The sequence below is a fragment of the Dermochelys coriacea genome, chromosome 27 (assembly GCF_009764565.3).
Source record: "Dermochelys coriacea isolate rDerCor1 chromosome 27, rDerCor1.pri.v4, whole genome shotgun sequence".
NCBI classification, from domain to species: domain Eukaryota; kingdom Metazoa; phylum Chordata; order Testudines; family Dermochelyidae; genus Dermochelys; species Dermochelys coriacea.
Genome location: NC_050094.1, coordinates 10,794,822 through 10,822,821, shown reverse-complemented (window position 1 = coordinate 10,822,821; position 28,000 = coordinate 10,794,822). Strand labels below are relative to the sequence as shown.

Genomic DNA, 28,000 nt, shown 5'->3' with positions numbered 1-28,000 from the left:
TATGGCGGCCGAGGGGGCGGGGCGTTCAGGGCGGTGCCCGGGCGGCCGAGGAGGAGGAAGATGGCGCCGTGAGGGGGTCGGAGCCGCCGCCGCCTCCGCTCCAGCCGGGTCTGTGCACTTCGCTCACCCCTGCCCAGGGCGGGCAGATCGTGGGAGCCCCCGCCCCGGGGCCCGAGAACGGGGGCAGGGCGCGGGGTCGGGGCCGGGCCTGGGCTCCGGGGCCCCGGCAGCGGGGCGGGAGCGGCGCCGACCCGGGCGGAACGGGGACCCGGAAGGGGGCGTGGGGCTCCCTGCTCCGCCCTCCCCGGGCTACGGGCGGGCGGCGCTTCCGGGGCCCGGGAGGAGGCGGGACGGGCGGGGATAACCCGCCTCCCCCGGGACCCGCAGTTCGTGCTGCGCCGGAGTCTCGGGGGGTTTGCAGGGTCCCCCGGGGCATTGGGGGGTGCCAGGGATGGCGGGGGGAGGGAGGTTTGCAGGGTCCCCCGGGCATTGGGGGGTGCCAGGGATGGCGGGGGGAGGGAGGTTTGCAGGGTCCCCGGGGCATTGGGGGGTGCCAGGGATGGCGGGGGGAGGGAGGTTTGCAGGGTCCCCCGGGCATTGGGGGGTGCCAGGGATGGCGGGGGGAGGGAGGTTTGCAGGGTCCCCTGGGGCATTGGGGGGTGCCAGGGATGGCGGGGGGAGGGAGGTTTGCAGGGTCCCCTGGGCATTGGGGGGTGCCAGGGATGGCGGGGGGAGGGAGGTTTGCAGGGTCCCCTGGGGCATTGGGGGGTGCCAGGGATGGCGGGGGGGAGGGAGGTTTGCAGGGTCCCTTGGGGCATTGGGATGGGTATTGGGGGGACCTGGGATAGGGATGGCGGGGGGGGGAGGGAGGTTTGCATGGTCCTCCAGTGTATTGGGTTGGGTACTGGGGGGACCAGGGATGGGCGGGGAGGTTTGTATGGTTTCCTGCTGCATTGGGGTGGGTGGCGGGGGGGAAGTTTGCATGGTCCCCCAGCGTATTGGGGTGGGCAAGGAGGTTTGCATGGTCCCTGGGGCATTGGGGGGTGCCAGAGATGACGGGGGGGGGAGGGAGATTTGCATGGTCCCCTGCGGCATTGGGATGGGTATTGGGGGCACCAGGGATGGGCAGGGAGGTTTGTATGGTCCCCTGCTGCATTGGGGTGGGTGGCATGGGGAAGGGAGGTTTGTGTGGTCCCCCGGTGCATTGAGCTGAGCATTGGGGGGTATTAGGGATGGGTAGGGAGTCAGGAATTTGTGTGGTCCCCTGGTGCATTGGGGACACTGGGATTGGGCAGGGGGTACAGGGTTTGCATCGTCCTCAGTGCATTGGGATAGGGTGAGGGACATTGGGGTTGAGGGGTATGGAGATTGGCATGGTCCCAAGTGCATTGAGGTGGGTGTGGAGGGCACTTTGTTCCTAAGGGCTTGGTGTGGCACCTTGGGGAAAGCGATGAACATGCTGCCTGGGGATGGGCATGGCGTACGGAGGGGATTAACTGGGTATCTGCTTCCCTACAGTACATGAGGTATGGTGGGGGTGAAACTGATGGGATTAGCAGGGGTGTGTGGGGATGCAGGGATTCTTGGTCCCTGGGTGCTTGGAGCTGGAGAACCTCACCTGCGTGGGATGCTTTGGGAGCCACAGTGTGCAGCAGGACTGATGCTGATGGAAGTCTCTGCAGGGCCTGATCACCCTCTCATTCCCTGATGCTGCTGGAGTCCCAAGGGCCATGTTGTGTTTACTATCAAGCCGTTAAAATATCCACACCCTCCAGATGTCTCCTACTGTCTGTTATAGGGAGGCTGTGAAGTACGGGTTTAGAGACCAGAGTCTGGGACCAAGTGACTCAAAACGATATCTTGGGGTTAGGACTATGTTAAGTCTAACTTATAAGAGGGTGTGTGTGTGTGTGCGGGCATGTGCCCTGGGAGCCAGTCATCTGCATAACATGACATATATATTGCCAAAGCACCAGTAGTCATCTGTACTTTGTCCACGTTAGCATAGCACGTTAGTACTATGAAGCTGAAATAGTGGGGGATTTCCCTAAAAAGTCTATTGAGGACAAAGCAATACAGCAGAATCAGGTATAGCCAAGTAAAATGTAAGTCTTGTATTGTCTTAGTGCAGCCTGATGTGCTGGTTACAAATTTGGTTATAGTGAAAACTTTCTCCTTCGAGGGAAAAGACAGTGTTAAAGAATCAGAATTGATGATGAAGAAACTGCAGAACTAACGTATTGAAGTTTTGGTGCTAGAGCGACCACTCAGGTTAAACGCTGTATCTTAAAAACAGTTTGCCTTAGTGATAAACATTTAAGAATATTAGAGGGGTGCTGTTAAGTTGAAATTCACACATTTAAAAAAAATGGTTTTTGCTAGAGATCACTCTTTGAATTCCTGAAAATAAATTTTATATAAAATTTTCAGTTCCCTTGTGGATATTTACAAGGGTCTTATAAATTAGTATAACTGGCACTAAAGAATAAGTAATATCTAGCAATAAGAAATAAGGCACACATTTTACAGGGAGGATAATTAACCACTTGAGCAACTTACCTATGGATGCAGTTGAGTTTCTGTCACTTCAGATTTTTAATAAATCAGGATTGGATTCTCTCTCTGATGCATGCTTTACTTCAACCAGAAGTTATGGCTGGATGCTGAAACCTTTTGGTGAAATTCTCTGGCCTGTGTTGTGCAGGGGGTCAGACTAAATGATCACAGTGGTCTCTTCAGGCCTTAAATTCATAACATTTGTTTCTCCTTTGCTAGCTGCCTCTATGTCAGTGTTCTCAACCTTTCTAGATTATTGTACTGCTTTCTAGAGTCTGACTTGTCTTGAGTACCCCCAAGTTTCATCTCACTTAAAAATACAAAAGTGTCACAGCACTCCAGTACTGAAAAATTGCTGACTTTCTCATTTTTGCCATATAATTATAAAATAAATTTAAATATAAAATGGTACTTACATTTCAGGGTATAGTGTATAGAGCAGCATAAACAAGTCATTGTCTATATGAAATTTTAGTTTGTACTGACTTCGCCAGTGCTTTCATGTAGCCTGCTGGAAAACTAGGCAAATATCTCGATGAGTTGATGTACCCCCTGGGAGGTCTCTGCATACCTCCAGGAGTATGTGTACCCCTGATTAAGAACTACTGCTCTACTGGGTAACAGTGAAACCAAGTAAACACGCAGTGCTTGCCAATCCACAGAGTAAACACACTGAAAAAATACTTTTTCTGTAACTTCTTTTAGGCTGTGTCTATACTTAAAATGCTACAACAGCACAACTGCAGTGGTGCCGCTGTAGTGCTTCAGTGTAAACGCTCGCTACAGCAACAAGAGGGGTTCTCCTGGTGCTGTAGGTAATCCACCTGCCCAAAAGGCAGGTAGCTAGATTGACAGAAGAATTCTTTTGTTGACCTAGCACTATCTACACTGGGGGTTAAATTGGCTTATTACGTCTCTCAGGGGTGTATGTGTTTCATCACAAGCTAATAAGAATTTAAGAACAGCCGTACTGGGTCAGACCAAAGGTCCATCTAATCATTATGAACAGTTTTACTGAGATCCATTTTTTCTCCATTAGCCTTAAATTTTGGACCTAATCTATCTGGTAGTCCTATTAAATGTAGAACTAGAGCTCTGCTCACCTACCCAATGTGCAGCTCCAAGCATCTTGATGACACTAAACAAATAATACAAAACCATTGTGAAGAATTGAGAAATAAAACCAAAATTTCTCCCTCAGCTGACTTGTGGTTTTAGGAATTATTTTTAAATTTCCTGAATCTGCTGTCTGAATGCAGTAAACGTATATTTCTAATCCTCTGCAAAAGAGGAAGCTTCTGTCCCATCTTATTCCTAACATCTTATTCCTTTTTAGGCCTTTCCCCTCTAAGAACAGGGCCATGTTACCTACAGCTGTGATTTGGTGAGGTCAGCTGTAGCCACATGTACAAAGGCTGCTTTTGGTTAGGTGGATGTTTCTTTGTGTTTTTTATTTCCAGTATAGTTTCTTTCACACATGAGCTCCAGCCATGCAATGTGATCCATATGGGTGGGAAGGATGGTTCAGTGGTTAGGGGGCCAGCCTGGGAACTGAGAATTGTCGGATTAAATCCCTGCTCCACCACAGACTTGCAACCTCAGGCAAGTCACTCAGCTTCTCTGTGCCTCAGTTTCCCATTTGTAAAATGGGGACAATACTTTCCTACCTCAGAGGGGTGTTGTGAGAATAAATATATTAAAGATTGTGAGGCACTTGGATCCTACAGTAATGTAATAAGTACTATAGATAGATAGACCTTTTACACCGGCGTAGTCTTCATATGTCTGTAGAAGACTGCCTATGTAGACCGGATTGCAGGACTTGGAGACATGTTCTGCCACTTGTGGTACTGAGTATTGATAGGTGTGTTATGTAAGTATTTGCATAGGCTCTTTATACTGAGAAGGAAGTTGTGGATACAAAGGAAAATTTCCTGATGGCAGAGCCTCAATGAAAGGGGCTAATTATCATTAGGGAAAAAAAACCCAACCACTCTTCCCTTTATATCTTTTGTAGAATGTTGAAGATAATGGCAGAGTTTCAAAAAATTAAGTCTTGTGACAAGTGAAGCAGTCGCCTCTCAGAAAACCTACCAATCGTGCTGGTGTGAATGTTCCAGCTGGCTTCTAACAGGCGTTACTACTGGCTGGAAATGGGTTCTCATTGGCTGGCGCGATTGGTAAGTTTTCTTGTTCTTGTTCTACAGCTTGATTGCTCAGTTTGCAGTCCTGTGGAGTTTTTAAATGCATTCTAAACTAACGAAGAGAGCTGTTTAGCCTGCATGCTTAAAGACTCAGTGTCTGGACGGTTAGCTAGTATGCACATGTCCCTGTTTGTGTATCTTAGGGTAGGAACAATTCCTAATTGTATTTGCTCAAATAACTTGATAAAAGAAACAACTCTTCAGCCAGCAGTCTTCCAAGGCAGAGAGCCAAAGTACAGTGGGAATGGGGTGGACAGAGAGGTTGTAACTTCGAGTGAGCGCTCTTTGACAGGTTCAAGGGGTGTTCTGTTCCGTTTGGCACTTGACTGTAGTTGTGGGTTTACAGAAGGGCAAAGTGACTCTGAATTGTTAAGTGACTTCTTGGTGAATAAGTGAGTAGCTCACAGCAAACTGCTGTTAGATTATGACAAATGGTGATAGTTTGCCAAGGAGGAACTTCTCCTGCCTCTCATAAAGGTCTGTAGCCCAGAAGTCTACAGGCTTGGAAACATTTATTCTAGTAAATTATAGTTCTGTCCCCAAATCTGAATTGGACAGAGAGATGGGCTCCTGGAAGTTGTGTTTAAGTAGCCCATTGATCTTACTATGCTGTAAGTGGATTTGTATTCTGCTGCCTTTTCAAAATGTCAAACTGTCACCAGGGGATGTTGGGAGGAAATGTTTGGGTGACAGATTAACACTGGGTTCAAACAGCAAACACAGAGAGATGACTTCTCTCTCCACATTTATCCCCCTAATTGATTCAGAAAGGTTAATGACCCCCCCCCACACACACACACACCCTTTTAATGTGTTTCATTTTTTGGCCTGGCTTAATGTCACTCATGTGCCATCCAAGAAATTAATCCATAGCAGTTCCTGCTTCTGCTGAAAGGGAGGTTGCAGTCATTTAGGTTGGGCAGGAGTTCACGCCCCTGGTTTTCTGGGAAAAATCTGTCCTTTTCTCAAAGGCCAGCGAGCTGGACGCTAACATCTGATGCTTCAGTGGCTGAGAGGTTACCACAGTGAATAAGCAAGAGTGGCTTGAAGGGAATGGATGCCCTTCTGTCAGAACTGGTTCAGATAATTTCCCTCTGATGATGTCCCAGGCTTTGGGATCTCTAAACTGATTCTCTGTGAGGATTTATGCACTTGGCCATGGCAGGATGTGAAACAGCCTTTGTGTAGCTTTGGGAGAAGCCTGGAGTCTCTCCTTACTCAGTGCTGAACTGTCTGCTTTTGGGAAGTGGACTCCTTGGTGACTTGGCTTGGAACCCGCTAGCTCAGTTTTCTTGCTACTCTCTGTTTGGGGAAAGGTTCGGCATTGCTCAGAGAGAAGTTTTCTGTCTCTGCTGACCAACGATAGTTTTAAAGACTGGTCAGTAACGTTCAGGGCAGTCAGAACAGCAAACAGGAGAATGAGAGCAAAGGACGTTGACGTTCCTAAGTGTTCTGGGTTTAATTGCATCCGAAATATATAAATAGCCTTTCTCCTAGCCCTGAGCTGTATTAAGATCTTATGACTGGTTCCTGTGTTGAGTAAAGTGTAGACACACACTGATTGCTAGAGTTACTCCTTAAACTGATAATCAAATTAAGCGGTACAGTATGTTAATTCACTAGGTGTCTCCATTGACCTACCTGTAAGAAATATTGATGTAATTCAGTTATATTTACTATTTATTATTTATACTGTGGTAGCCTGCAGTAGCCCCAGTCACTGACCGTGGCCCTATGGTGCTAGGTATTGTACAGATACAGAACAGACAGAGGGTCCTGCCCCAAACAGCTTGTGATCTAGAGATAAGACATGAGACAGCAGGTGGATACCAACAGATGGGGGAGCAAAAGGAACCAATAAGACAGTCCTGGTCAGCATGATGGGCAGTAGCCTTAGCACACCAGCTGCCTGATCATTGTCAAGTTTTTTAGAGGCATCATGGCCTAGGAGAGTTTGCAGGAGGTCAGGGGGGGTAGCTTATCCTCCTTCCATACGTGAGAGGCAGTGTAGAAGAAAGTACTATCGAGCACTAGTCAAGAACTATTCCCCTTGTGTGAATCACCTGAGAAGTAGTCAAATCTTGTAGCTGGTGGTAAATAGCTCCAGGGTTCACACTCCTGGCATGTCAAGACTGTATTCCTTTCCTCCCATCTTTTCATAGGCTGAGGCAGACTGAGCTGTCGTGTGCAGTGTGTCTCCGATTGTATAGAGACCATGCCTGCCATTCTGTTTCTCTCCCATTGTGGTGTCTTCCCTTACACTATTACTTAGGGTGTTGGTTGCTGTTCTTGGGGGGTGTGGATACTGCATCCTTGATTTGACTGCTATGGCTCATGGCGTGTGCAGGGTGCATGGGTACCGTACATCTCCCCAAGGTTGGGAGCCAAAGCTGGAGAGCTGCCTACCCATTTTGAGATCATTCCATGCTTTGCTGTGAGGACCCATTTCCTTTTAAATGGGCTGATTTTGCTCATAGCAGCAAAGCGAAGCAAACTGGAACTAAACACTTTCCCTCCCTATTAGCTAAGACTTGGCTTCTCCATGTCATGAGTGGATCACTTTTCTTGGACTTCAGCATTTGCCTTCTGCTTATGGGGAGGCCGTGTCTTCTGTAGGGGAAAAAAAGGTGGTTTTGAATCATTGGTTAGTATGCTAGTGTGGACTAGGCAATTGTTGTTTTTACAAGTGTTAGCTAGTCGAGATAAACCGTAGGCCCACCCCGCATTCATCTCAACACTTGTGAAATTACAGACTGCCTTTTCCACACTGGGATTTTACTATGTGGTGCAAAACCAACCTCTTTTTCCTAGTGCGGCTGCAGCCTTTGGTCAGTGTTTCTGACAGAGGATGCCAGACCTTTAGGCCGAAGATCATCCCTCCCTTTGTCTCTCTGAGATGGGAGAGTATCTGTGAACATCCATTTCCTCAAATGTCCATAACTCCCCATTTCAAATCAGTACCCTGCCAGTGATTGTAATGCAGAGAGTTCGGGCTTAGAAAAGCTCCCACTGGCATGTCTTCTAGGTAAATATTATCAAGCTATTGAGCCAGACCAAGAATGTTAGGTGGGATGACCGGGGAATTTGCCAAAGGAAATATCATGGATGAAATGTCTTTTTGCTTCAGGACAAAAGACTCTGCAAGTTCTAAGGATTTAGGAGGGTCTTTTCCTGGCTTCATTGTCTTTAAGCCTGTAACAAAACAATCCTTTCTGCTGTGCTCATTGCAACCTTCCTCATTCCCTTCTGTCTCGCTGGAGTCTGTAGCATGAGCGTTAGGGCTGAGAAGTTGAGAACTTGCCCACTCCTGTCAGAAGGGTGTTCAGTGGAGAAGCACAACTATTTCCATTAAGTGCTAACAGTATTAACCTTTTCACTGCTGATGGTCATACTGGAAACCTCCAGCGAATGCTGGACCTGTCAAGTTCTGATGCTGTGTAACAGGAATGTAGTATCTAATCAGAGTATTCAGATAATTGAGATGGTTGCTACTACAGGCTCTGCTTCCATTTGCTAAATGAGTCAAACAAGCACTTTTCTTACCCTGTCTCCACCTAGTGTAGCCTCATCTTTGACCTGAGCTCTTCTCTCTTCCCATTCAGTTGCCTATTTCAAACTCTGTGTACTCCACTCTCTAGCTTCAGCTCTCATGAAATCATCCACCGTGCTTTCTTGTCCTTTTGTTTTGAGTGCTGCAGCTATATCTCCTCCCTGTCCATCTGCACATTAGCCTTTTCCTTTCGACCTCCCGCAGTTGCACTGCCAACAGGGGACCTCCAGCAGAGAGTTATCCCATAATTGCATAATGACTTCTAAACATTCTGCACCAATAACACACCAAAGTAATTGGCACTGACTCTGTTTCCAACCCAAAACAGCATTAAAACTTTACCCTGATAGAAAACTTAAGGTATGTCTACACTGCAAAAAAAAAAAAAAACATGGCAGTGAGTCTCAGAGCCCGGGTCTACAGCCTCGGCACTGAAAATAGCAGTGTAGACTGTTTGGACTCCAAAGCCCAGGGAGTGGGGTGGGCTTTAGAGCCTGAGCTCCAGCCAAAGCCAGAATGTCTACATGGCTGTTTTTAGTGCCAGAGCGCAAGCCTGAGTCTATAGACCCAGGCTCGGAGACGCCCTGCACAGGGTTTTTTTTTTTTTTTTTTTTGGCAGTGTAGACATTCCCTTGAAAGCAAACAGAAGGCAACATGGACCTGCAAAGAGAGTACTGGATTGGGAGTCAGACCAGAGGATCTACTCTTCTTTCTGCTGCTGACCTTCTTTGTGGCCTTGGCCAAGTCTCTGGGCTTCTATTTGCCCGCCCATCGTTTCTCTGTCTGGTCTGCGTAGACTGTAAGCTCTTCAGAGCAGGGACTGTCTGTCTCTTCCTCTGTGTTTGTAGAGTGCTCAGTGCAGCAGAGCCCCAACCTCCATGCAAGGGCCCCTAGGTGCTGCTAAGACACAAATAAATAATCGAGGGAATCCATCCATTTCCCTCTGTCTTCTGATCCTTTGCTTCTGTTTGCTGCCCATGGTGACATAATGGTCCCTTCTACCATTAGCAACAATCCATGCAAAGACTGAAATAACAAATTGCGAATTGATAAAATCTCACTTCATATGAAAGCGCACGCTGCCAGGAACTGAGCTATTTGTTGGGTCAGCACTGATGATTTCGGAAGGCGAGATTAGTTCAAAGGACGGACGCGTTATGTGACTCCTTTAGGCGTCAGGCTGGGGGTGATGCAGAAGGGCGAGAACTATGCTCCTTGTTGTCAACGTTAGCCTTACTCCTCCTTCTGTGTGTTTCCTCCCTGCAGGTCAAGAGGACAATATGGCCGCCACTGCGGCAGTCAGTCCTAGTGAATACCTGCAGCCTGCAGCTTCCACAGCACAGGTGAGAGGGCGATTGCGTGGCTTCTTACTGTGGCATTGAGAGCTGCGGGACACACACCACGCACAAATGTGTAATGTGCTTACGGTGAAACCGTTTTGCTAGTGGCTGCTTTACTGCGCCCTCAGGGGATCAGCATCTCCTGCAGAGCTTCCTCCCCGTCTCTGTAGAGGTTGATGCTGTTGATTCGGAAGAAAGGGTGGCCTTGTAAATAGGGCTTTGGAGCGGAGCCCGCGGAACAGCTCCGGAGCAGTGGAGCTGCAGGTTCTTTCCTGGAGCTGGAGTGGAACCAGAGCACAGCTCCAAAGCCCTGCTTGTAAAACACAGGACCGGAAGACAGGTCTCCTGGTTTCTCTTTCTAGTTCTGCCACTGAGTCATTTTGTGGCCTTGGAGAAGTCCCTTCCCCTCTGTGTGTTTCATTTTCCCCATCCGCTTAATGGGTCTAGTAACACCAGCCTATCTCCGAAGGGAGATCAAAGGCACTGGTGATGGGTAAGGAAGATTCTGACAGCTGTACAGAAACCTTAGAAGCTTGCTTTGTGTTTACATCACCTCTGAAACTGATTTCCTGCGTCAGCTGAACCAACTCAATTCAAACCCGTCTCTTCATTCTCTCCTCCTCTAGGACTCTCAGCCATCTCCACTAGCCCTGCTTGCAGCGACATGTAGCAAAATCGGTCCTCCCGCCGTGGAAGCCGCTGTCACTCCTCCGGCCCCACCTCAGCCCACACCTCGAAAACTTGTCCCCATCAAACCCGCACCAGTTCCTCTGGGTTCCAGTAAGAACAGCTTTGGGATCTTGTCGTCGAAAGGGAACCTCTTCCAGATCCAAGGGTCTCAGCTTGGGACATCCTATCCTGGGGGGCAGCTGGTTTTTGCCATTCAGAATCCAACTATGATCAACAAAGGGGCCCGCTCGTCTACGAACATCCAGTACCAGACTGTCCCTCAGATTCAAGCAGCAGGGGGGCAGACCATACAAGTTCAACAGAACCTAGCCAACCAGATTCAGATTATTCCCGGCACTAACCAAGCGATCATTACTCCCTCCTCTTCCACGCACAAGCCTGTGCCAATCAAGCCGGCTCCCGCGCACAAGGCCGGGGCATCGTCTGTGCAGAGTGCAAGCAATGTTGTCAAGCTGACGGGCGGCAGCAACATGACGCTCACCCTGCCAGTTAATAACCTGGTGAATGCCGCGGACCCTGGCACTCAGGCTCAGATCATAGCCGAGAGCCCATCAAAGCCCTGTAAAAAGACTAGAAAGAAAGCCATGTCACCAGCCCAGACGACGGCCATGGCCGTGGCCGAGCAAGTAGAAACGGTGTTGATAGAGACTACGGCAGATAACATAATCCAGGCAGGAAATAACTTGCTGATAGTGCAGAGTCCTGGCTCAGGCCAGCCAGCGGTGGTGCAGCAGGTCCAGGTGGTCCAACCCAAGCAAGAGCAGCAGGTGGTACAGATTCCCCAGCAGGCCCTGAGAGTGGTCCAGGCGGCCTCTGCCACACTGCCTACCGTCCCCCAGAAGTCCTCTCAGAACTTTCAGATTCAGGCAGCTGAGCCAACTCCTACGCAGGTATCAGGTCCTTAACCCTTTCTGGCGGGTACATCTGTGTCTGGGAGATCCACCAAGGATCAGTGACTCAGCTGGTGGTGTTTAAAGAAAGGCAGAGTGGCCGGGGGATACTGCATGTGATAGGAATCTCTTTGCAGGTGGGGTTTGTGTTTAGAAGTGCCTGGGCAACTTCTCCTTTCAAGCTGTGTATTGCAAGCCCAGATTTCCATATTATGGAAATATTTCCATGTCATGGTGGTTTGATGTGTCACGAGGGAGGTGGAAGGCGTCTTTTAGTCTGTTGTAGAGAGAGGGGTGGATGTGACTGATGCGTGGCAAGCAGTCACCTTCCTGTGTGTTAGAAGCCTTTCTTGTGATGGATCCTTGCACGACTTGCCTTATTTTTACATAGCCGACTCCTGATTCTTGACTGATCATGACTAGGTGGAGAGATCCAGGGCGGCCCCAGCGCTGGGAGGGCACAGAAAACTCCTCTCGCAGGCTGGCCGTAGTGTACGTTAATTACATTTAATTCCTCGCGAATTGCGGACTTAGTACGGCGTTGGGTGCCCTGGGACCCGAAGCCCATCGTCCCGATCCCGTGGGTCACACGGGGCCGTATTTGTGCTCTGGCTTAAGCGACGGCTGGTCTGAGTCCTTTCCCATTTCCTTCTTCCTTCAGGTCTACTTCAAAACACCTTCAGGGGAGCTGCAGACCGTGCTCCTTCAGGAAGCCCCTGCTGTGACGGTGGCCCCTTCTCCCACCTCCTGCAGCAGCCCCATGTCCCGCAGCACCCAAGCAGGTGGAAGCTGCAAAAAGCCAGCTGCCCGCAAAGAGCGCCCCCTGCCGAAGATCGCCCCTGCTGGAGGCATTATCAGCTTGAACGCCGCTCAGCTGGCAGCTGCGGCCCAGGCAATGCAGACCATCAACATTAACGGTGTCCAAGTCCAAGGGGTACCTGTCACCATCACCAACACCGGAGGTGGGATATGCACTGTTACACCCTGGTGCTAGGGATGTGACGCGTGCTGACTGGGGAGGTGGGCGGGGTAGGGGGGAGAAGAAACGATCTGAGCTCCCAAAGCCTTAAAGGTTCTGGGGGCCAGGAACTTCCTCGCTGGCTGCGTAGATTTCAGTTGGATCTTAAGCCAAGCCTTGGTGCCCGTGACCGAGTACTGCAAGAGTGTTAACTGTCCTACAATTCTATAGCCCCTTTCGTCCCAAAAGATCCCACATTGCATCTCTCTGCAGCCCTAGGGAGGCCTCTCCAGGCTCCTCCTGGGAAAGCCGTGCCTGATGGATCAGCTGTGCTAAGCCCCAGGCTCTACAAGGGTGCTTCACAGCGTCTCTGAGCTACCAAGTTAATTAATGAAAGCAGGGATGGATAGTCACGCCTGTCTGAGGGCTAAGACTTGCTCTCTTGAGTCCTGAACCAATCTCCCGAAAGTCCTGGTAGATGTACAGACCCAGTGAGTTTTCAGCTCACCCACTTATCAGACCACCCCGAGACTAGAGGCAGATGGTTTGGAGAGCTGGAATTCCTGCTTCGTCCTAGTCTGTTCCTGTCAGGTGGTATGAGAGGGTACTGTACCAGCCCTCCAGCTGATTTCCTTCTTGAGTCTTTTGCCTTTCAACTCTCTGTTGTTTAGACAGCGGCTATTTAAAACAAAACCATTAGTGCTAGAACCCAAAAGCTTGGAATCCCAGCATCCAAGCAGTGTAAAGCCTTCATCTCTTCTCTCCAGTACAGGGGTTCTCAAACCTCATTGCACCACAGACCCTTCTGACAACAAAATTACCATCTGACCCAGGGGGAAGTAGGGTGCTGGAGACTGAGCCCCGCCATCCTGGGTGGGGTTGGAACTCGGTCTTCAGCTTCAGTCCTGAGCCCCAGCAAGTCTAATGCTGGCCCCTGGCGACCCCATTAAAATGAGGTCCCGACCCGCAGTTTGAGAACCACTGCTCTAGCAGGTGGTGAGTTATTACCTGCCACAATCACATGGGAAGACTACTGCGAAGGTGCTTCCCGTAGTCAGACCACTACAGATGCTTTCAGGATCTCTCAAATTTTCCAAGCGCTGGTCACGGACTAGTGATTATAAAGAAATCCAATGAATTCTGAGTGGCTGAGCATCCCAAGCCATGACAGCTCCTGCTTCATAATGCCCTTGCTGTTCAGTTCTGGACACAGCCCTGTGTCCCCTTCTTAGAGCAAGTGACTTTCCTACCATGCCAGAGAAAATATCAAAACCACAACTGCCATCCTGCATTTGTGCAGGCTGGAAGTAACGGTGAGTCTTAGCCCAGTCCCCAGATCTCTTTGGCAACAGAGAGGTTGCAAATATTGCAGTGCATTCAACTCCTCCTGTTCCAAGGTGGCATTGCTGACATAGACGCTTCCTTTCATAGCTGACTTCGGAGAATCATGGCTCTGTGGTGTGCTCCATCATTGCCTGCATCTGCCCCCAGCCAATGTGGTAGATCGACCCGTTGCTCTCAGTGGCAGGTTTCTACATTCCAGAGCTCAGGTGGGAGGCTTTTGCTGCAGGAAGCATCAGGAAAGGAAGTTCTGTCTGGAAAAAGGCAATCTGTTTTCTGATCCAGAAAGACCTGCCAGAGGGCTTCTTCCTGGGCAAGATTCCCAGCTGGATTTTTAAGTTGGAAGCTGTTCTTCCTCAGTTGGCTAAACCAAAGCAGTGTAAAATACAGCACGGTTGCTAATTGAGCTGCCACAATTCGTGGCTTGCACACACATCTGTCCCGAAACCAGCAAATAAATGAATCAGCACTGGCAGATGTTTAGTCCTGTCTGCATCATCCACCATGGTATAGTGGTTTCACAGTAAATTACCTGCTTCCAGCCTAGGGTAGATGGCTGAGGAGGCTAGTCCTGAGATGATGATGGAACCTTCCACCTCAAGGGTTGCAAGTTCAGATCCAGACCAGGCTCTGCAGGGCCTGCTGGCTGTTCCATATGTGAGATGAGTTGATGCCTGTCTCAGCCCAGTTTCCACAGTTAGAGCTTATTGGCCACTTGCTTGGAGGGCCCCCGTGGTGAAGCCAAGCACTGTGGAAGCTGAGCTGCCCTCTCCGCTGCAGAGAAAGGATCCCTGCAGAGCAGTCTTGATGCATGCTGAAGGGAAAGCATCTGCTCAGTAGCTACAGGGCTTCGGTCTGAAGAGGCGCTGAGCTGACCTTTTTCAGCAGCATTGAAGGATGTTGGATTTCCGTCACCCAGGGGCCCTGGGAGGATCAATTCCACTCGCTGACATTGACGTCAGTTTTCTTCTTTCCAGCTCCCGGCGCGGTCCAGGCTCCCGCGTCCCTGAAGCCAGAGCTTGGAGCTGGCCCCTCAGGGTGCCAGGTAAGTCCCGTTTTTTTTGTAAATATATTGCACGTTTTTTCAAAGTTTCTTTTTAGTTTCCTGTTCCGATCGTCCCCCCCCCCCCCAAGGGTTAAACTGAAAACTTTGAAAAACCGCACAGTATATTCAGAAAAAAGGGACTTGCCTCCCCCTTAAAGGGCCAGCACCACGGGTGGGGGGTGTTCAGGGCCGTTGGGACACTGCATGCTGGGGTGGCACAGAGGAGAAAGGAAGCAAAATCTGGGGGTGCTGAGTAGGGACTGGTCACATTATTGGAGCTGGTTCCTTTCCCTTTGCCAGGCCTTCCTTTTAAGGATTGATTTGCTTAGGCAGCTGGAGCATTGCCTGTGTGAGGAGTATGGGAAAAGAGGTGTGTACAATGCCAGCAGCGAGACGTTTGCATCTTCCCTTGGAGTTGGGGGTCACCCAGGGGAACGCCGAGCAGCAGCCTTAATTCCCTTCTCCCTCTGCTTCTCATCCGCAGGCCAGCAGCAGCTGACAGTCCAAAACGTGTCTGGCAACAACCTGACCATCAGCGGCCTGAGCCCAACCCAGATCCAGCTGCAGATGGAGCAGGCGCTGTCCGGGGAGATCCAGCCTGGGGAGAAAAGGCGGCGCATGGCATGCACCTGCCCCAACTGCAAGGATGGGGAGAAAAGGTGAGTGGGCAGATGGGGGCAGGATAGGTGATTATGGGGGGGAGAGAGAGACAGTGCCAGCCATCTCTCCCCTTCCCCCCCGCTACATCAGCAAGAGTAACAATTGCGATGGTTTCCTGTCCCTGCAGGTCAGGGGATCAGGGGAAGAAGAAGCACATCTGCCACATCCCTGAGTGCGGCAAGACTTTCCGCAAGACCTCGCTGCTGCGGGCCCACGTCCGCCTGCACACGGGCGAGCGCCCCTTTGTCTGCAACTGGGTCTTCTGCGGGAAGCGGTTCACGCGCAGCGATGAGCTGCAGCGGCACGCCCGGACACACACAGGTCTGTTGCCCGCCGCCCCTGCTCCCCATCTCCCATGTCCCACCAGGAGAGCCCTGCCGTGTCTCGGAGCTGGTCTTGTGGGACTGTCTCCCCCCTCCCCTGCTTCTGCTTCACAAGTAACCCCAGAGCATGTTGCTGCCTTGCCCGCCGAGCGCTTTGCTGAATAGGTGATGGGGAGGTGGGCTCCAGAGCATATGGGGTCTCTGCTGCTTTCACGTTGCCCCAGCTGCAGTTTGGCACAGATCTGTCATCTCCCTGCAGGGGGAGGGACGGGGTGCTAGCTGTGCACACGGGGAGCTGGGTGGGAAGGGGGGCATGCATCGGTGCATTCCCCCTTCCTGGCATGAGGACGCAACACACGCCCTTCCGGGCGTAAGTCTAGAGCTGGAGCGATCGAGGCTTGGCTACAGCAGCAAGCACTGGCCTCTGGCGCATTGAACGTTGCTCTTGTTTCTCTGGCAGGTGATAAGCGTTTTGAGTGTGCGCAGTGCCAAAAGCGCTTCATGAGAAGTGACCACCTGACGAAGCACTATAAAACCCACCTGGTCACCAAGAACTTGTAGGGTTAGCGGCAGCCAGACGCGGGGGCTGCCAGCTGGCCCTCTAGCACTGGCTAAGCCCTGCACTGTCATGGACAGTCCCCGGCATGGGTACGGCGTAGGGGTTGGGCAGCCGGCCAGCCTGGGACTCCACAGCCGTAGTCGCACTCCTGGCTTTGATACCCTCCCAAAGGTGTCCGCGCGGGGAGAGGAGTCATTGCTGATCTTCCTTCCTCGGAAGCCATCCGCCTTCCAGCACAGTCCTTGGGAATCCAGCTCCTTCCTCCGCAGAGCGCATCAAAGCCGGACATTGATTGCACAGGCCGGGATGAAGGGGAAGCCCTTATTTCCAAAGGAAAATGCTAACGTGGGTGCGAGCGGCAGATGCTCCTCGCTGCGCTGCGGGCTGGGGGAACTGAACAAGCAGGGCCGTGCCAACCTCATGTAAACGGGACAAGGATGCCGGTGAAACTTTCTCACGGTGCCCTCCCACTCCCCTCGCTTGTGAAGCTTTGACACAGTGGGGGGCAGCACTCCACAGACAGCCTACCTGGTGCTCTGTGGCACATTCCTACTTCATATTTAAAATCTATAAATATCTATAAATATCTCTCTATATAAACTCCTTTGGAAAGCCCTTTTTTTCTATGGAAACTGTTGCCTTATGCTCCCAGCTCCCAAGTATGAACACTGTATATCGTGAGTGCTTTTTTTTTTTTTTTATTTAATTGCGCCCGTTTAATAATCTGCCCTCCCAATCCTTTTCCCTCCAAAGTTCTTTTCCAATTATGAATTGAAGAGGTTTTTTTCCTCTCTGCTGATTTATTTTTCCTTTTAATTTCTCAGTGACATGGCGTTTCCTTTTGAATTTTGGATCTTTAAATCCTCTTTTGCCCATAATGCCAACCCCCACCCCTGCAGCCCATTACTGTGTATAGTGTATATTGTATCATAGACTATATTGCTTCCGTGTTTACTACATGTTTCAAAAACATATGGCTTGTTATTTTTGAGCTTTTAAATTAAAAAAAAAATCCACTTTATTTTTTAGTTGTAACTGCTTGAGGTATGTTTTATGAATTAAGTGACAGATCTGTTGTTCTTTATTAACGATGTAACTGGCTGGCTGGTGAAGAGTCAGCCAAGAGTTTTTTCTTGCTAAATAAATTTAGTCGCCAGAGGCAAACCCAGCATGGGAAGCAAAGGATCCTTTGTCTTGTAAGCGTGACGCCCGGTAAGAGGGACCAGTTTTTGGGGAGAGGTGAGATGGTTAGTTGGGGGGTGACCAGGTCAGTTGTTTGTATCACAGTAGCACCAAGAGACCCGCTGAGATTTCAATCCCGTCCACTGGAGCCACCTACATTGTCTCTGCCCCAAGGAGCTGACAGTCTACCTAGTCAAGGCAAAAGCTGGGAGGAGAAAGGTTGGGGCACAGAGGGGAAGTGACCTGCTCAAGGTCAATGGGAGAGCTGGGAATGGAACCCAGGTGTCCTGAATCCCAGGCCAGTGCCCCACCCACTGGACCACACTGTTGTTTGTAGTAGGGCCCCATTGTGCTAGGAGCTGTGCGTTAGAATAAGAGACAGTCCTTGTTGCAAAGAGCTTTACAGTTGCTGCCCACTGGTTTTCGTCTTTTGAAGCATCTCTCTATCCTCCCGAGCTTCACCCACAAAAGGATCCTGTTGGTACAGTCAGGCCGGACCTCAGAACCGTCTGCGAGTCTTTCCCTGGATGGGGCAACACAAGCTTTACCTTCTAACCTGCCTGACCTTGGGAAATGAGCTGCTGGTTCCCCACAGATGAGTGTCCATGTCGAGATGACATGGGACATTCTTAACCAAAAATAAGATGGAGGGGGCTCGCCCCTTTAAACCCCCTTCTCCAGGACAGGGGCAATGCTGGGGAAGCCCTGGTAGCTATCCCTGCTCTGGATACCTGAAGGCCTTCAATCAAGCCCCGTTCACCAGCATTGGGCAGGAAAAAGTACAGTCAATGATTTTCAAAAGCTGCCCAGTGACCTGGAGGGCAGGGGAAATTGCTCAGGAACTGGAGTCATTGGAAAGTGTCCCCCTACCTCCATCCCGCCCCCTCCACACACACGCTGCCCCTGCTGTGCTCTGGTAACATCTCCTGGAAGCAAGAGAAGGATCCTCTTAAAGGAGCCAGCTTCAGCATCCGGGGTCAGCTCATCCTCGGAAATGGGAAGGTGGGAATTGCTCCATTCTGAGCCTGCCAGAGGAGGCCAATAACTGCACCAAATTGGCCACTTTGAATTCTCTTTCACGTCACCTGAGAGAGGTGTTCAGGCCGAATCATGGCTTGGGGGTGGGGGGAAGCCCTCCTGTCCCAGATGCTGAACGATGGAAAGAACTCCTGGTTAAAATTACCAAGCCTGTTTTGGCTGTGTCTACTGTAGGCAGCTTAGCACTACTTTTAATCTCTGTGACAACCCTAGAGACTATAAATTCCACCATGCTCCCCCCTCCACCCTTAGCATGAGGAAGCAGTCAGAAGAAACAACTGTTGCATTCCAGCCTTTATTAGGGAAGTTGGGGGGAGAGGAAGGATGATTTTATTTACAAGAAAGAATATTTATGGGAACTTTCTTTAAGGGGGGAAAAATGCCTCGACCACAGTTAAATTCTTACACCTACAATGAGCAGAGAAATTGCTTGTTGAGCCACACCGTGAGCCTCTGCATGAGAGCAGACCTTGCCCTATGGGAGGGAGATGAAATCCCCCCACACTCCAAAGACTAAGGCTCTGAGTTTATCTACAGGCCCTGGTCAGTAAACAGTCTGGTAAGAACTGTTTCAAAGCAGAAGTTCCCCTGCTCTGGCCAGCGTCCAGTGCCGTGACTGCAGCCTGGGCCCCGTTCCACTGCCAGCATTGTCCTTCTTCCAGCCCGATGTGAGGGGAGAAGAGTTTGCCCACAGGCGGAGGAGAGGGCCGCAGTATTAATGTTCAGTGTCACGGAGCCGGGATTCCTGAATGGAGCTGACAAGTTTTGAAAGAGGACAGAGATTTCCCATGGGCAAGTGCAGTGCCCCAATTGGGATCAACCCTCCCTCCTCAGGGACTCGTTATAACGGAATGTCAGAGCTATTGTGCCAGAACATACCCGCCAGCTCTCTTCTCCCCCAGGCACGGCAGATCCCAGATGCTTCCTTAGAAGGCATAAGTCACCCCTCCCCAGGAATGCATGCACTGAGACCTATATGCTAGGACTGAATGCCCCAGGATGGCAGGCGCTTCAGGCCTTGTGGTGCATGTACTAAACTGCACCACTGCTGCTCCCATAATGTCTGCTGGGAGGGGTGCGTTACCTCCACCACGCTCACCCCCGAATGCAGCTGTGTGGGAGAGGACCTGGGCCACCAGCACCACTGTGTAGATCTCCCACCAGTGTACGTTGGAGTGGGGGCGATGGATCCTCAGGAGTCTTCGGAGCTGGCAGCTGGTTCGCCATTGTCTCGATGGATGTTGCCGGCTACTCCATTTTGATGATCATTTTTTTGACCGCCCTCCGGGAGGTGCCACACTTGCTGTTGATCACGGCGTTGAAGTTGCAGCTCTTGCCGCACACTTTGGTAACATACTCTGGAGGAGGGTGGGGAGGGCAAAGAAGTGGAGCAAAAAACCAGAGTAGTTCTGGCTTTTTATGAATCCACTGAGATGAATCACACCAGATCCCATCATGCAAAACCCACGCTCACCCCCAATGCAGCATGTGGGATCCAGACAAGGACACCATGCCCCTGGTACTGCACTCTCATCCTTGATGTGCTACTAACTTGCTCTGCGACCTTGGGCATCACCCATCCAATTTGATCTTGCATTTAGCACGGTGGTATCTTCACCCTCCAAATCTGAATCTTTGCTGCCGAACGGGGTGGTAATCCCTACATCACAGGAACTGCGCGAGGGTGGCTGCTTAACTAGATCAGAAACGCTAGTGAGTTGAAGGTGTGTAAAGTGCAGGGGTCGAGACTGGCCGGCGTGACTGGGGATCTGGACTGCTTTGGCTTGTGGGTGCCCAATCTGAGACCCCTTGATGGGGTTTTCAGAAAGCACTTAGCACCAGCTCTCTGAAAATCAGGACCCTTTCAGGGGCCTTGAGTGGACCCTTTCTGGAGACCTTGGCCTGCATCTGCTGTTAGAATTGTTCCGGTGTCTCCGCCTGTCCAACCCAGGCACGCAGCTTGGGGTATTAAAACTAACCCTCTCTTTCTGCAGCCTCATATGCCTCTCACCACTAATGCTGGGTGGTTATGTTTTGTAATTCACTGGGTCAGGCCCAATGACTTTCTTGGCAGTAACAACGCTGCTGCATTTGGGGGTCCTGAACTACGGAAGAAGGGAGAGTTGTACCAGCACGGATGAGGGTACGGATAAAATATATTCCCAAATAGCAGATTGGAGGGTTCGAGGGGCTGGGAATGGGCTCTAAGCGTTTCTTCTCTAGGTCCCCAATTCAAGTCAAGTCCGGCTCGCCAGGGACTGAAAATCATTATTTCCCTGGGACCAAGGTGAAAGGAGTGGGGCGGCTCGGTCCTCTTGTCAGTAGGCAGCTACTCGCAATCCTCAGTAGCCATCACCACCTGGCATTAACTGGCCAGCTCTGGCAGTCTCATCAGGGGAGCTGAGAACTGAACAGGCCATGCAGAGTGGAGAGGCTGCCCAACAAAAAACCCCAAGCAGGCCCGAGTCCCGTTGGCTTTGCTATGGGACGGATGCTTGAACTGCCCCTGCCCCTGCCTGCACTATCCGCCGGTTCTGTGGATTCAGTCTCAGGTGGTCTGACTTCGCACCAAACAGAACCCCTCCTGCTGGGCAAGGACAATGGAGGAGGTGAGCAGAAGGAACCCATCGGCCAGGATCAAACAGCGTCATCCTGTCCCTTCTGTGGGGGATCGACACCATGCGCACTCTCCACTCTCTGTGTCTTTGGGAGCCCCAGCCTCACCCCATCTTCCTCCACAAAGCCCCCAGCCCACCCCCCCTACCTTTGATAGCATTTACCACAGCGACCGGCAGACGGATGGGTTTCTCCATGGTCGTGTTGTTGTGGGCGATGCGCTGGCCGGTGGCCGAAGATCTGGCGAGCGTCTCCCGGGAGAAGAAGTAATCCAGCAGGCGCCTGGTCATCAACTTGGGCTTGTCGGTGGAAACCTGCGAGAGGTCATCCAGCTGGTTGTGGGTGATGTAGACCCCCGAGTTGGGGATCAATTCCAGCTTGGGCCTCCCATTCTCCTAGGGCAAAAGAAGAGAAGCCCCTCGTCATTCTGCTCTTTGTGGGTGCCCGGAGTCTGGGGAGACGTACGCAGACCCCACCAGATAGGCTAAACAAGCGACAGATATTGGGCTAACCCCAGCTGTCCTTTTTCAGGCCCAAGCCCATTGATCTCAGTGAGGGGATATCAGGCCCCATTTTACAGATGGGGAAACTGAGGCACTGAAAAGTCGAGTAACTTGCCTTGGGTCACACAGCACGTTACTGGCAGAGCTGGGAATATAACCCAGGAGTCCTGACTCATCTCCTGCTCTAACCACTAGCCTACACTCCATCCTACAGCCAGAACCCAGGATTCTTGCCTCCCTGCTCTAGTCACTCAACTGCACTCTTGCCTTTAAACTGGAATTTAGGCAAGGACCTACTTAAAACAGGGCAGGAAGGTGTTTGTCCAAGAGCAGCGGCCACACTGAGAACTCCAAGCTGAGTGCGGCCGAGCACCCCAGATATTATAGGGCAAACCTGGAAGGGTAGGGATGGTCCTGGCTCCAAGGAGAAAAGAGCATGCCCAATCCCCCTTTCCCTCCCAAGGCATAGGCGCCACCCCCTATTATGGCCAGTGCCCTCCCGGGGTCCCATTAGGCAGCATCCCCATGCAGTCAATGAGCAATGGCCCACATAGGAGCTGATCGCGGATCACCCACCTCCACGGGCGACGCCCACACTGGGGTGCCATCGGGCAGCATATCTTGTACGTTCTCCTCCCATAAGCATGTGGCATCATTGAGCGTGACGGGGCTCCCCGAGCTGTCCTCTGTGCTCATCCAGGGTGGGAAGCTGCTTGGGACCCCTGCTCGCATCCTCCAGACCGGGGGGCTTTTGGGGACCTCTGAGGTGCACCTCTGCTCCCCCATATTGGGAGAGGAGAATGGCTGGAGGCCATTGGCCTGCAATAGGAGCAAATGCGTGGGGATGCCATGCACAGGAATGCATGGTGGAAAAACTGGGTGATGAATGAGCTACCCCTTTCTGCCTCTGCCCCTTCCTGCCTCCCAGGAGAGGACAGGTCTTCCATACAACTCTGGCCCGACCTGCTTTCAGTTCTCTGCTCCTCAACACCAGACAGAAACTGGAGGGTGTTCAGAGAAGAGCAGGGTCCTGGCTGGAGAAACTAAGCTAAATCGTTGAGGCTTGGCTAACAGGAGGACGTGATCAGAGGCTGTGAAGGGGGGAAACACCAAGGGGGTGCCCAGGAGACTCGGCTTGCCCCTGCAACGATACAATAGGGTTTAACTGGGATATGGGGTGGGGTGGAGGGAAGAATGACAGCAGAGAGTGTGGGATCATCTCCCCAGGAGCAAAATCCCCCCATTCTCTCAAATATTTAAAATTACACTGTGCCATGCCTTAGAAAATGTTCTCCAGGACCGAGGGGCTGGGCAGATGGGCTCGAATGGGGTTTCTTCATCTCCGGCCTCTCTGATTCATATGCACCCTTGGAAGGGAGACTAGCCAGGGAAGCCTTTTGCCTCCAAGGTGCTGGTAGCTACTGCTCGGACAAGGGGAGACACTGGGGCACCCACCTGCAATGCCGTGTTGCTCTCCAGCAGCCCCACCAAGCCCTTCAGGAACTGGATGTTGCTCTCGTTGATGTCTGGGGAGAGACACACGGGGAAAGACAGAACTGAGCATCGCAGAGGCCCGTGGGAAACCAATTCCATCCCTGGCCGGGCCTCAGGCTGAGCTGGGTCACATGAGAGTCTCAGGTACACAGAAAGAATAGGCGTCCTTCCCTATCCACCCTGCTGCTCACCTGGTGCCCACTTCTTGCCCAGAGTTCCTACAGGTGCCTGTCCCTTTGATCCCAGCCCAGGGGCCTCTCTACAGAGCTGGCACCTGTGTAGCTTCCCAGATAGCTGGCCGTGCTCTTCTCTCTAGCTCTCTAGGCAGAACCGCTAGAGTTCCAGCCACCACACTCGAGCTGGAGGCGGGACCCCATGGAACACGCAGAGGGAGGCCAGAGTCTGCTGCCAAGCCCTGAGCTCACACATGGGTATTCCCAGCTCTGACCTAGGGACATGGGCTTTGCCCAGCTGGATCAGACCATTGGTCCATCAGGCTGAGCTGCTGCCTCCAGCTGGGGCCAAGGCCTGACACCTCAGGATAAGATGACTCCCCCCACCACGCACGCTCTGATGCCTCTGGCTGGCTGGGCACCGTTTTAAGTGGGGAATGTAGAGACCAGCGGCGGCCTTGGAGCCCGAGATCGGGTTAACGCCATCGGAGCTGGCATAGCTGCAAACTGCTTCCACGACGCTAAGACAGGAAGGGAAGGAGGATTCGGTTACCAACACAGCTGTTTCCGGACCCCAGCACCGTCCTGGCTGCTGCTGCCCCTGCCCCGTTCCTGCTGGAGAGGAGGTCGTTCTGCTCCTCTAGGTTCCGCAGCTGGCTCTTCAGCTGCTGGTTCTCCAGCTCCAGCTCCTTGATCCTCCTCTCCTGCCATATGGCGGCCTCTTCCCGAGAGGCGAGGAGATTCCGCAGCTCGGCCATCTGCAGCTCCAGCTCCTTGACCAGCTCGGCGTATAGACCCGTCACCTTGCTCGCTTGGCTGCTAATGCTGCTGCCTCCTGAGGGAGCTCGGCCGCTCCATGGACAGCAATCCTCGAGTCCGTAATTCAGGGATGGAGACTCCAGTGGCTCTGTCGTGGGCTGGTAGAGCACCGAAGCCCCAGAATGCGTGGCTCTGGGATTGTCCGGAGTCCTGGTGTGTGGCAGCCCATCCTGGGGACGTCTGCTGTGGAGATCCAGGCTATTGCTCTGAAGGATGTGTCCAAAGGGGGATGGGCCCTGGGGCTGTGGCCCGCTCAGCGCACGACGGAAGTGAGAGACAAGGCTGGGACTGGCCTGGGGTCCATTGGAGAGCCTGGATCTTTTCCGATTCTTGACCTCCTCTTCCACGCACAGCAGAGAGTGGCTGGGCCTCCCAAGGCTGCTCAGGGCTCCATGGGATTGGGCGCTGGAAGCAGACAAAAGCCAAAAAGAAGAGATTATAATTAAATTGCATCTTTCCAGCCCTTACTGTCTCCAAATACTGTACAAACAGTGTGTATGCACATGTGCGCATGCAGCAACCACATCACCCGCCAGTGAAATGCAGCCCCCTCTGGGGTGGTATGTGGCAGCTGTTTAACACAGCAATTTATGGGAGGAAGTGAAGGTGAATGTTATATCCACTTGAAACTCCAGGGGGAATTTCTGGAGGTAGATTGGAACCACTGGAACTCCACCACTGGGCAGGCTATTGGGGCTAACTCTTGTGAAAAGTTCCAGAGGGTCTTTAATGGCCACAAGCCTTCAGGATTGTGGCTTTCGGTGAGATTCAAAAGACAGCGTATTCAAAGCCCCTCTGACTTCATTGAGCATTGCAGGGGCCTAGCACTAATGCAAAACCTAAATTGCTGCTATGCACCTCCTGGTATGTTGCCGAATCACCAGCACTGGGGTGGTCCGTGGAAGTCTCCTAGACAAAGACTAGGCTCTGCTTAGCTTGTGAGATCACACAGGTCCTAGTGACAAAGAGCTCTTCCGTTTTCCCCCCCAGCTAAAGCTATTGTATTCACTCTATCTAGGGACTTAGATGGCCCTCTTCACTGCAGCATCAGAGCACCTCACCCTTATTAATGGACTCAGATTCCAAGGCCAGAAGGGATCATTGTGATCATCTAGTCTGACCTCCTGTACAACACAGGCCAGAGAACTCCCCCAAAACAATTCCCTGAGCAGATCTTCTAGAACAACATCCAGTCTTGTTTTAAATTTGCCAGTGATGGAGAATTCACCATGACCTTTGGTAAATTATTCTAATGGTTAATGATCCTCCCTATTAAAAATGTACACCTTATTTCCAGTCTGAATGGGTCTAGCTTCATCTTCCAGCCGTGGGAGCGTGCTAGACCTTTATCTGCTAGATTGAATAGCCCATTATTAAATATTTGTTCCCCATGTAGGTACTTAGAGAATGTGATCAGTCACACCTGAACCCTCTCTTTGAATCTATCACTACAAGACATTTTCTAATCCTTTACTCATTCTTGTGGTTTCAGAGTAGCAGCCGTGTTAGTCTGTATTCGCAAAAAGAAAAGGAGTACTGGTGGCACCTTAGAGACTAACAAATTTCCATCTGTTTGCATTTGGAGAGGAAGATGATGTCTGTCTGTATCTGTGCGAGTTTTTTCATGAAGTTGACAGATTTCCACTCTATACAGCTAAATTCAGTGCCTTGCATAATCACAGGTTTCAGAGTAGCAGCCGTGTTAGTCTGTATTCGCAAAAAGAAAAGGAGTACTGGTGGCACCTTATAAATTTGTTAGTCTCTAAGGTGCCACCAGTACTCCTTTTCATTCTTGTGGCTCTTCGTTGACCCCGCTCCAATTCATCTTCAGTTGTGGACACCAGAACGGGACTGTATCCTCAAAGCACGCCTGGGATATGTGGGAAGTATTATCCCCACTTTATGGACAGGGAATTAAGGCTTGGGATTAGAATAAGCAGCCTAGAGATTCCACAGCAGAGATGGGTTTAGAACCCAAGCCCAGCGCCCTATCTGCTACACTCACACGAGTTTATGAATTGGGGCCCTGCAGAGTCATTCCCTAGGAACTGTGATCTTATGAGTGGGACCAGAGAGCTAAGGGAGTTGGGGCCTTTCCCCTATTAGTGACAGTTCAAATCCAGCCCAGTGACTGCCAGCTGTTACCATCAGTTGGCTGTTCAAGGGATTGTAAGAAACAAGCTTCAGGGTCGCAATTCAGTTCCTGCTGGGCAGGTGTCCCATAACAACAGCAACCATTAAAGCTGGAGGTGAAGTAGCTTGCCCAAGGTCACCCAACAGGCCAGTAGCCAAGCCAGGAATCAAACTCAGGTTTGCTGAGTCCCAGTCCAGTGCTCTAGCCTCTAAGCCACACTGCCTTTTGCAAAAAGTCACCGCAAGTGCCCCACTACTGTGCCTTCCCACCAGTTCTCCATGGGTCCAGCTGGGTGAATCAGCTGTGGCATGTCCCCCCTCCTACCTGGTACATTCTGGGGGGGCATGTCCTTGGGACTCCTGGAGCTCCAGTTCCTGGGGCTGCTGGAAGTCAGGGCTGCAGAGAGCAGCACCTTCCAGTCCAGGTTCAGGCAGTCTGTACAGTGGGTGATCGTCTGGCTGCTTGCCATCTCCTATCCCTTTTTCCATGGCCTGGAGATGGCTCTGCACAGCCTGCAGGTCAGTGACAGCACCAGACATTGGCTCTCATCATCACAGCTTCCAGCCCCAATGAATCATAGTGGAGGAGAGGGAGGAAAACTCAACCTGCTGAAGAGAGAAGGGAGAGAGAGATGGGAAGAGACACCAGCAGGAAAAAAGACAAGGAAAAGGATTATATACAAATACCAGTTTTGATCTGACACTGTCCTAACACTCTCACCATTGGTCCCGTCGATCCAGCCCCCAACTTCTACCTCCCCTCAGCACCCACACACACATTCTCTGGGTTCAGGATTAGTTTAGCTTTCTATCCTTCTCTCTGATTAGCGCCATCACCCTCTCCTCTGACCTCCCTCCCCTATCTCCCTCCCCTCTCTCTGATGCACGTCCCCCTCCTTGTCCCACATCTGATACCCCAACACCCCTGTAAAAAACAGCCCTTTGCCTATTTTGATACCTGCTTCTCCCTCATCCTGTTCCAGTCTGGCCCTTCACTGCTCTCTGTTCCCTTCTCCTCCTCCCTTACTACCCCTGCCCTGATTGCCCACTTTGCTCCCTCTTTGCCCTCTGTCTGGCCTCCTCCCTTTCTTGTAAGCTCATAGAATCATAGGAGTTGAAGGGACCTCGAGAGGTCATCTAGTCCAGTCCTCTGCACACAAGGCAGGACTAAGTATTGTCTAGACCACCCCTGACAGGTGTTTGTCCAACCTGCTCTTAAAAATCCCCAGTGATGGAGATTCCACAAGCTCCCTAGGCAATTTATTCCAGTGCTTCACCACCCTGACAGGTAGGAAGTTTTTCCTAATGTCCAACCTAAACCTCCCTTGCTGAAATTTAAGCCCATTGCTTCTTGTCCTATCCTCTGAGGCCAAGAAGAACCATTTTTCTCCATCCTCCTTGTAACAACCCTTCATATACTTGAACCTGTCTATTCCTTTCTCTTTTCATCTCTTTTCCTTTCCTTGTCCTCTGCCTGATTTCCCTCCACCCATGACATCTGTCTGATCCCCGTCCGCTTCTCCTTGCCCTGACTGAACCCACTTGTCTCCTGTCTGGAGCCTTGTCTGCCCCTCCCCCTCTATTTTCCCCACATGTCCCCTGTCTGCCCCTTCCCTCTGTCTACTCCCCCCATATGTCTCCTGTCTGGCCCTTCCCTCCTTGCTCCTGTCTGTCTCCCCCACATCCCCTTCCCTCTGTTTCCCCCATATGCCCCCTGTATGGACCCCCCCTTCCGTCCCCCACCTCCTGTTAGCCACCCCCATCCTTCCCTCCCCTCGGGACGCTGTACCTTTAACAGCCCCTCCATGTGCCTGTTTACAGCCCTGACACCATTTCCTGGTGCCCGAGTCCCGCCCCTGCCGCTTCCCCACTGGCCGAGGCCTGGCCCTGTCTCCCTCCTGATTGGAGGCCAGGCATCAATTCCCT

General features: G+C 51.5%; 2 protein-coding genes across 14 annotated transcripts; one reads left to right on the top strand and one right to left on the bottom strand.

The window, feature by feature from the left end:
- The first annotated feature begins 4 nt into the window (after positions 1–4).
- On the top strand, positions 5–25,130 carry SP2 (Sp2 transcription factor). Of its 6 annotated transcripts, none has more exons than XM_038385704.2 (8): positions 9–108; positions 4,574–4,736; positions 9,577–9,653; positions 10,277–11,230; positions 11,892–12,192; positions 15,059–15,233; positions 15,362–15,555; positions 16,018–17,285. In XM_038385704.2, the coding sequence occupies exons 3-8, from the start codon at positions 9,591–9,593 to the stop codon at positions 16,116–16,118; spliced, it is 1,788 nt and encodes a 595-aa protein (XP_038241632.1). In that variant the 5' UTR covers positions 9–108; positions 4,574–4,736; positions 9,577–9,590; the 3' UTR covers positions 16,119–17,285. The 6 variants fall into 6 exon arrangements, with proteins under 6 accessions (XP_038241631.1, XP_038241632.1, XP_043359474.1 ...); XM_043503539.1 differs by lacking the exon at positions 9–108 and adding an exon at positions 1,370–1,865; XM_043503538.1 differs by lacking the exon at positions 9–108 and adding an exon at positions 2,951–3,395.
- On the bottom strand, positions 16,932–27,966 carry LOC119849169. Of its 8 annotated transcripts, none has more exons than XM_038385975.2 (7): positions 27,864–27,966; positions 26,400–26,683; positions 23,676–24,346; positions 22,911–22,981; positions 22,032–22,274; positions 21,101–21,347; positions 16,932–20,032 (listed from the first exon to the last, which is right to left on the bottom strand). In XM_038385975.2, the coding sequence occupies exons 2-7, from the start codon at positions 26,612–26,614 to the stop codon at positions 19,884–19,886; spliced, it is 1,596 nt and encodes a 531-aa protein (XP_038241903.1). In that variant the 5' UTR covers positions 26,615–26,683; positions 27,864–27,966; the 3' UTR covers positions 16,932–19,883. The 8 variants fall into 8 exon arrangements, with proteins under 8 accessions (XP_038241903.1, XP_038241906.1, XP_038241908.1 ...); XM_038385978.2 differs by having other exon boundaries at positions 16,932–19,694; XM_038385980.2 differs by having other exon boundaries at positions 16,932–19,694; positions 21,117–21,347.
- Between the last annotated feature and the right edge of the window lie 34 nt (positions 27,967–28,000).

Bases quoted from the DNA above. Each gene is read 5' to 3' on its own strand.
- SP2 (XM_038385703.2), top strand. From the start codon at position 9,591: ATGGCCGCCACTGCGGCAGTCAGTCCTAGTGAATACCTGCAGCCTGCA. The intron at 9,654-10,276 runs GTGAGAGGGCGA...CTCCTCCTCTAG, and splicing joins CTGCAGCTTCCACAGCACAG to GACTCTCAGCCATCTCCACT. The intron at 15,556-16,017 runs GTCTGTTGCCCG...TTTCTCTGGCAG, and splicing joins GCACGCCCGGACACACACAG to GTGATAAGCGTTTTGAGTGT.
- LOC119849169 (XM_038385975.2), bottom strand. From the start codon at position 26,614: ATGTCTGGTGCTGTCACTGACCTGCAGGCTGTGCAGAGCCATCTCCAG. The intron at 22,982-23,675 runs GTAACCGAATCC...GTCTCTCCCCAG, and splicing joins GTCCGGAAACAGCTGTGTTG to ACATCAACGAGAGCAACATC. The intron at 21,348-22,031 runs GTGGGTGATCCG...CTTTTGCCCTAG, and splicing joins TGTGGGCGTCGCCCGTGGAG to GAGAATGGGAGGCCCAAGCT.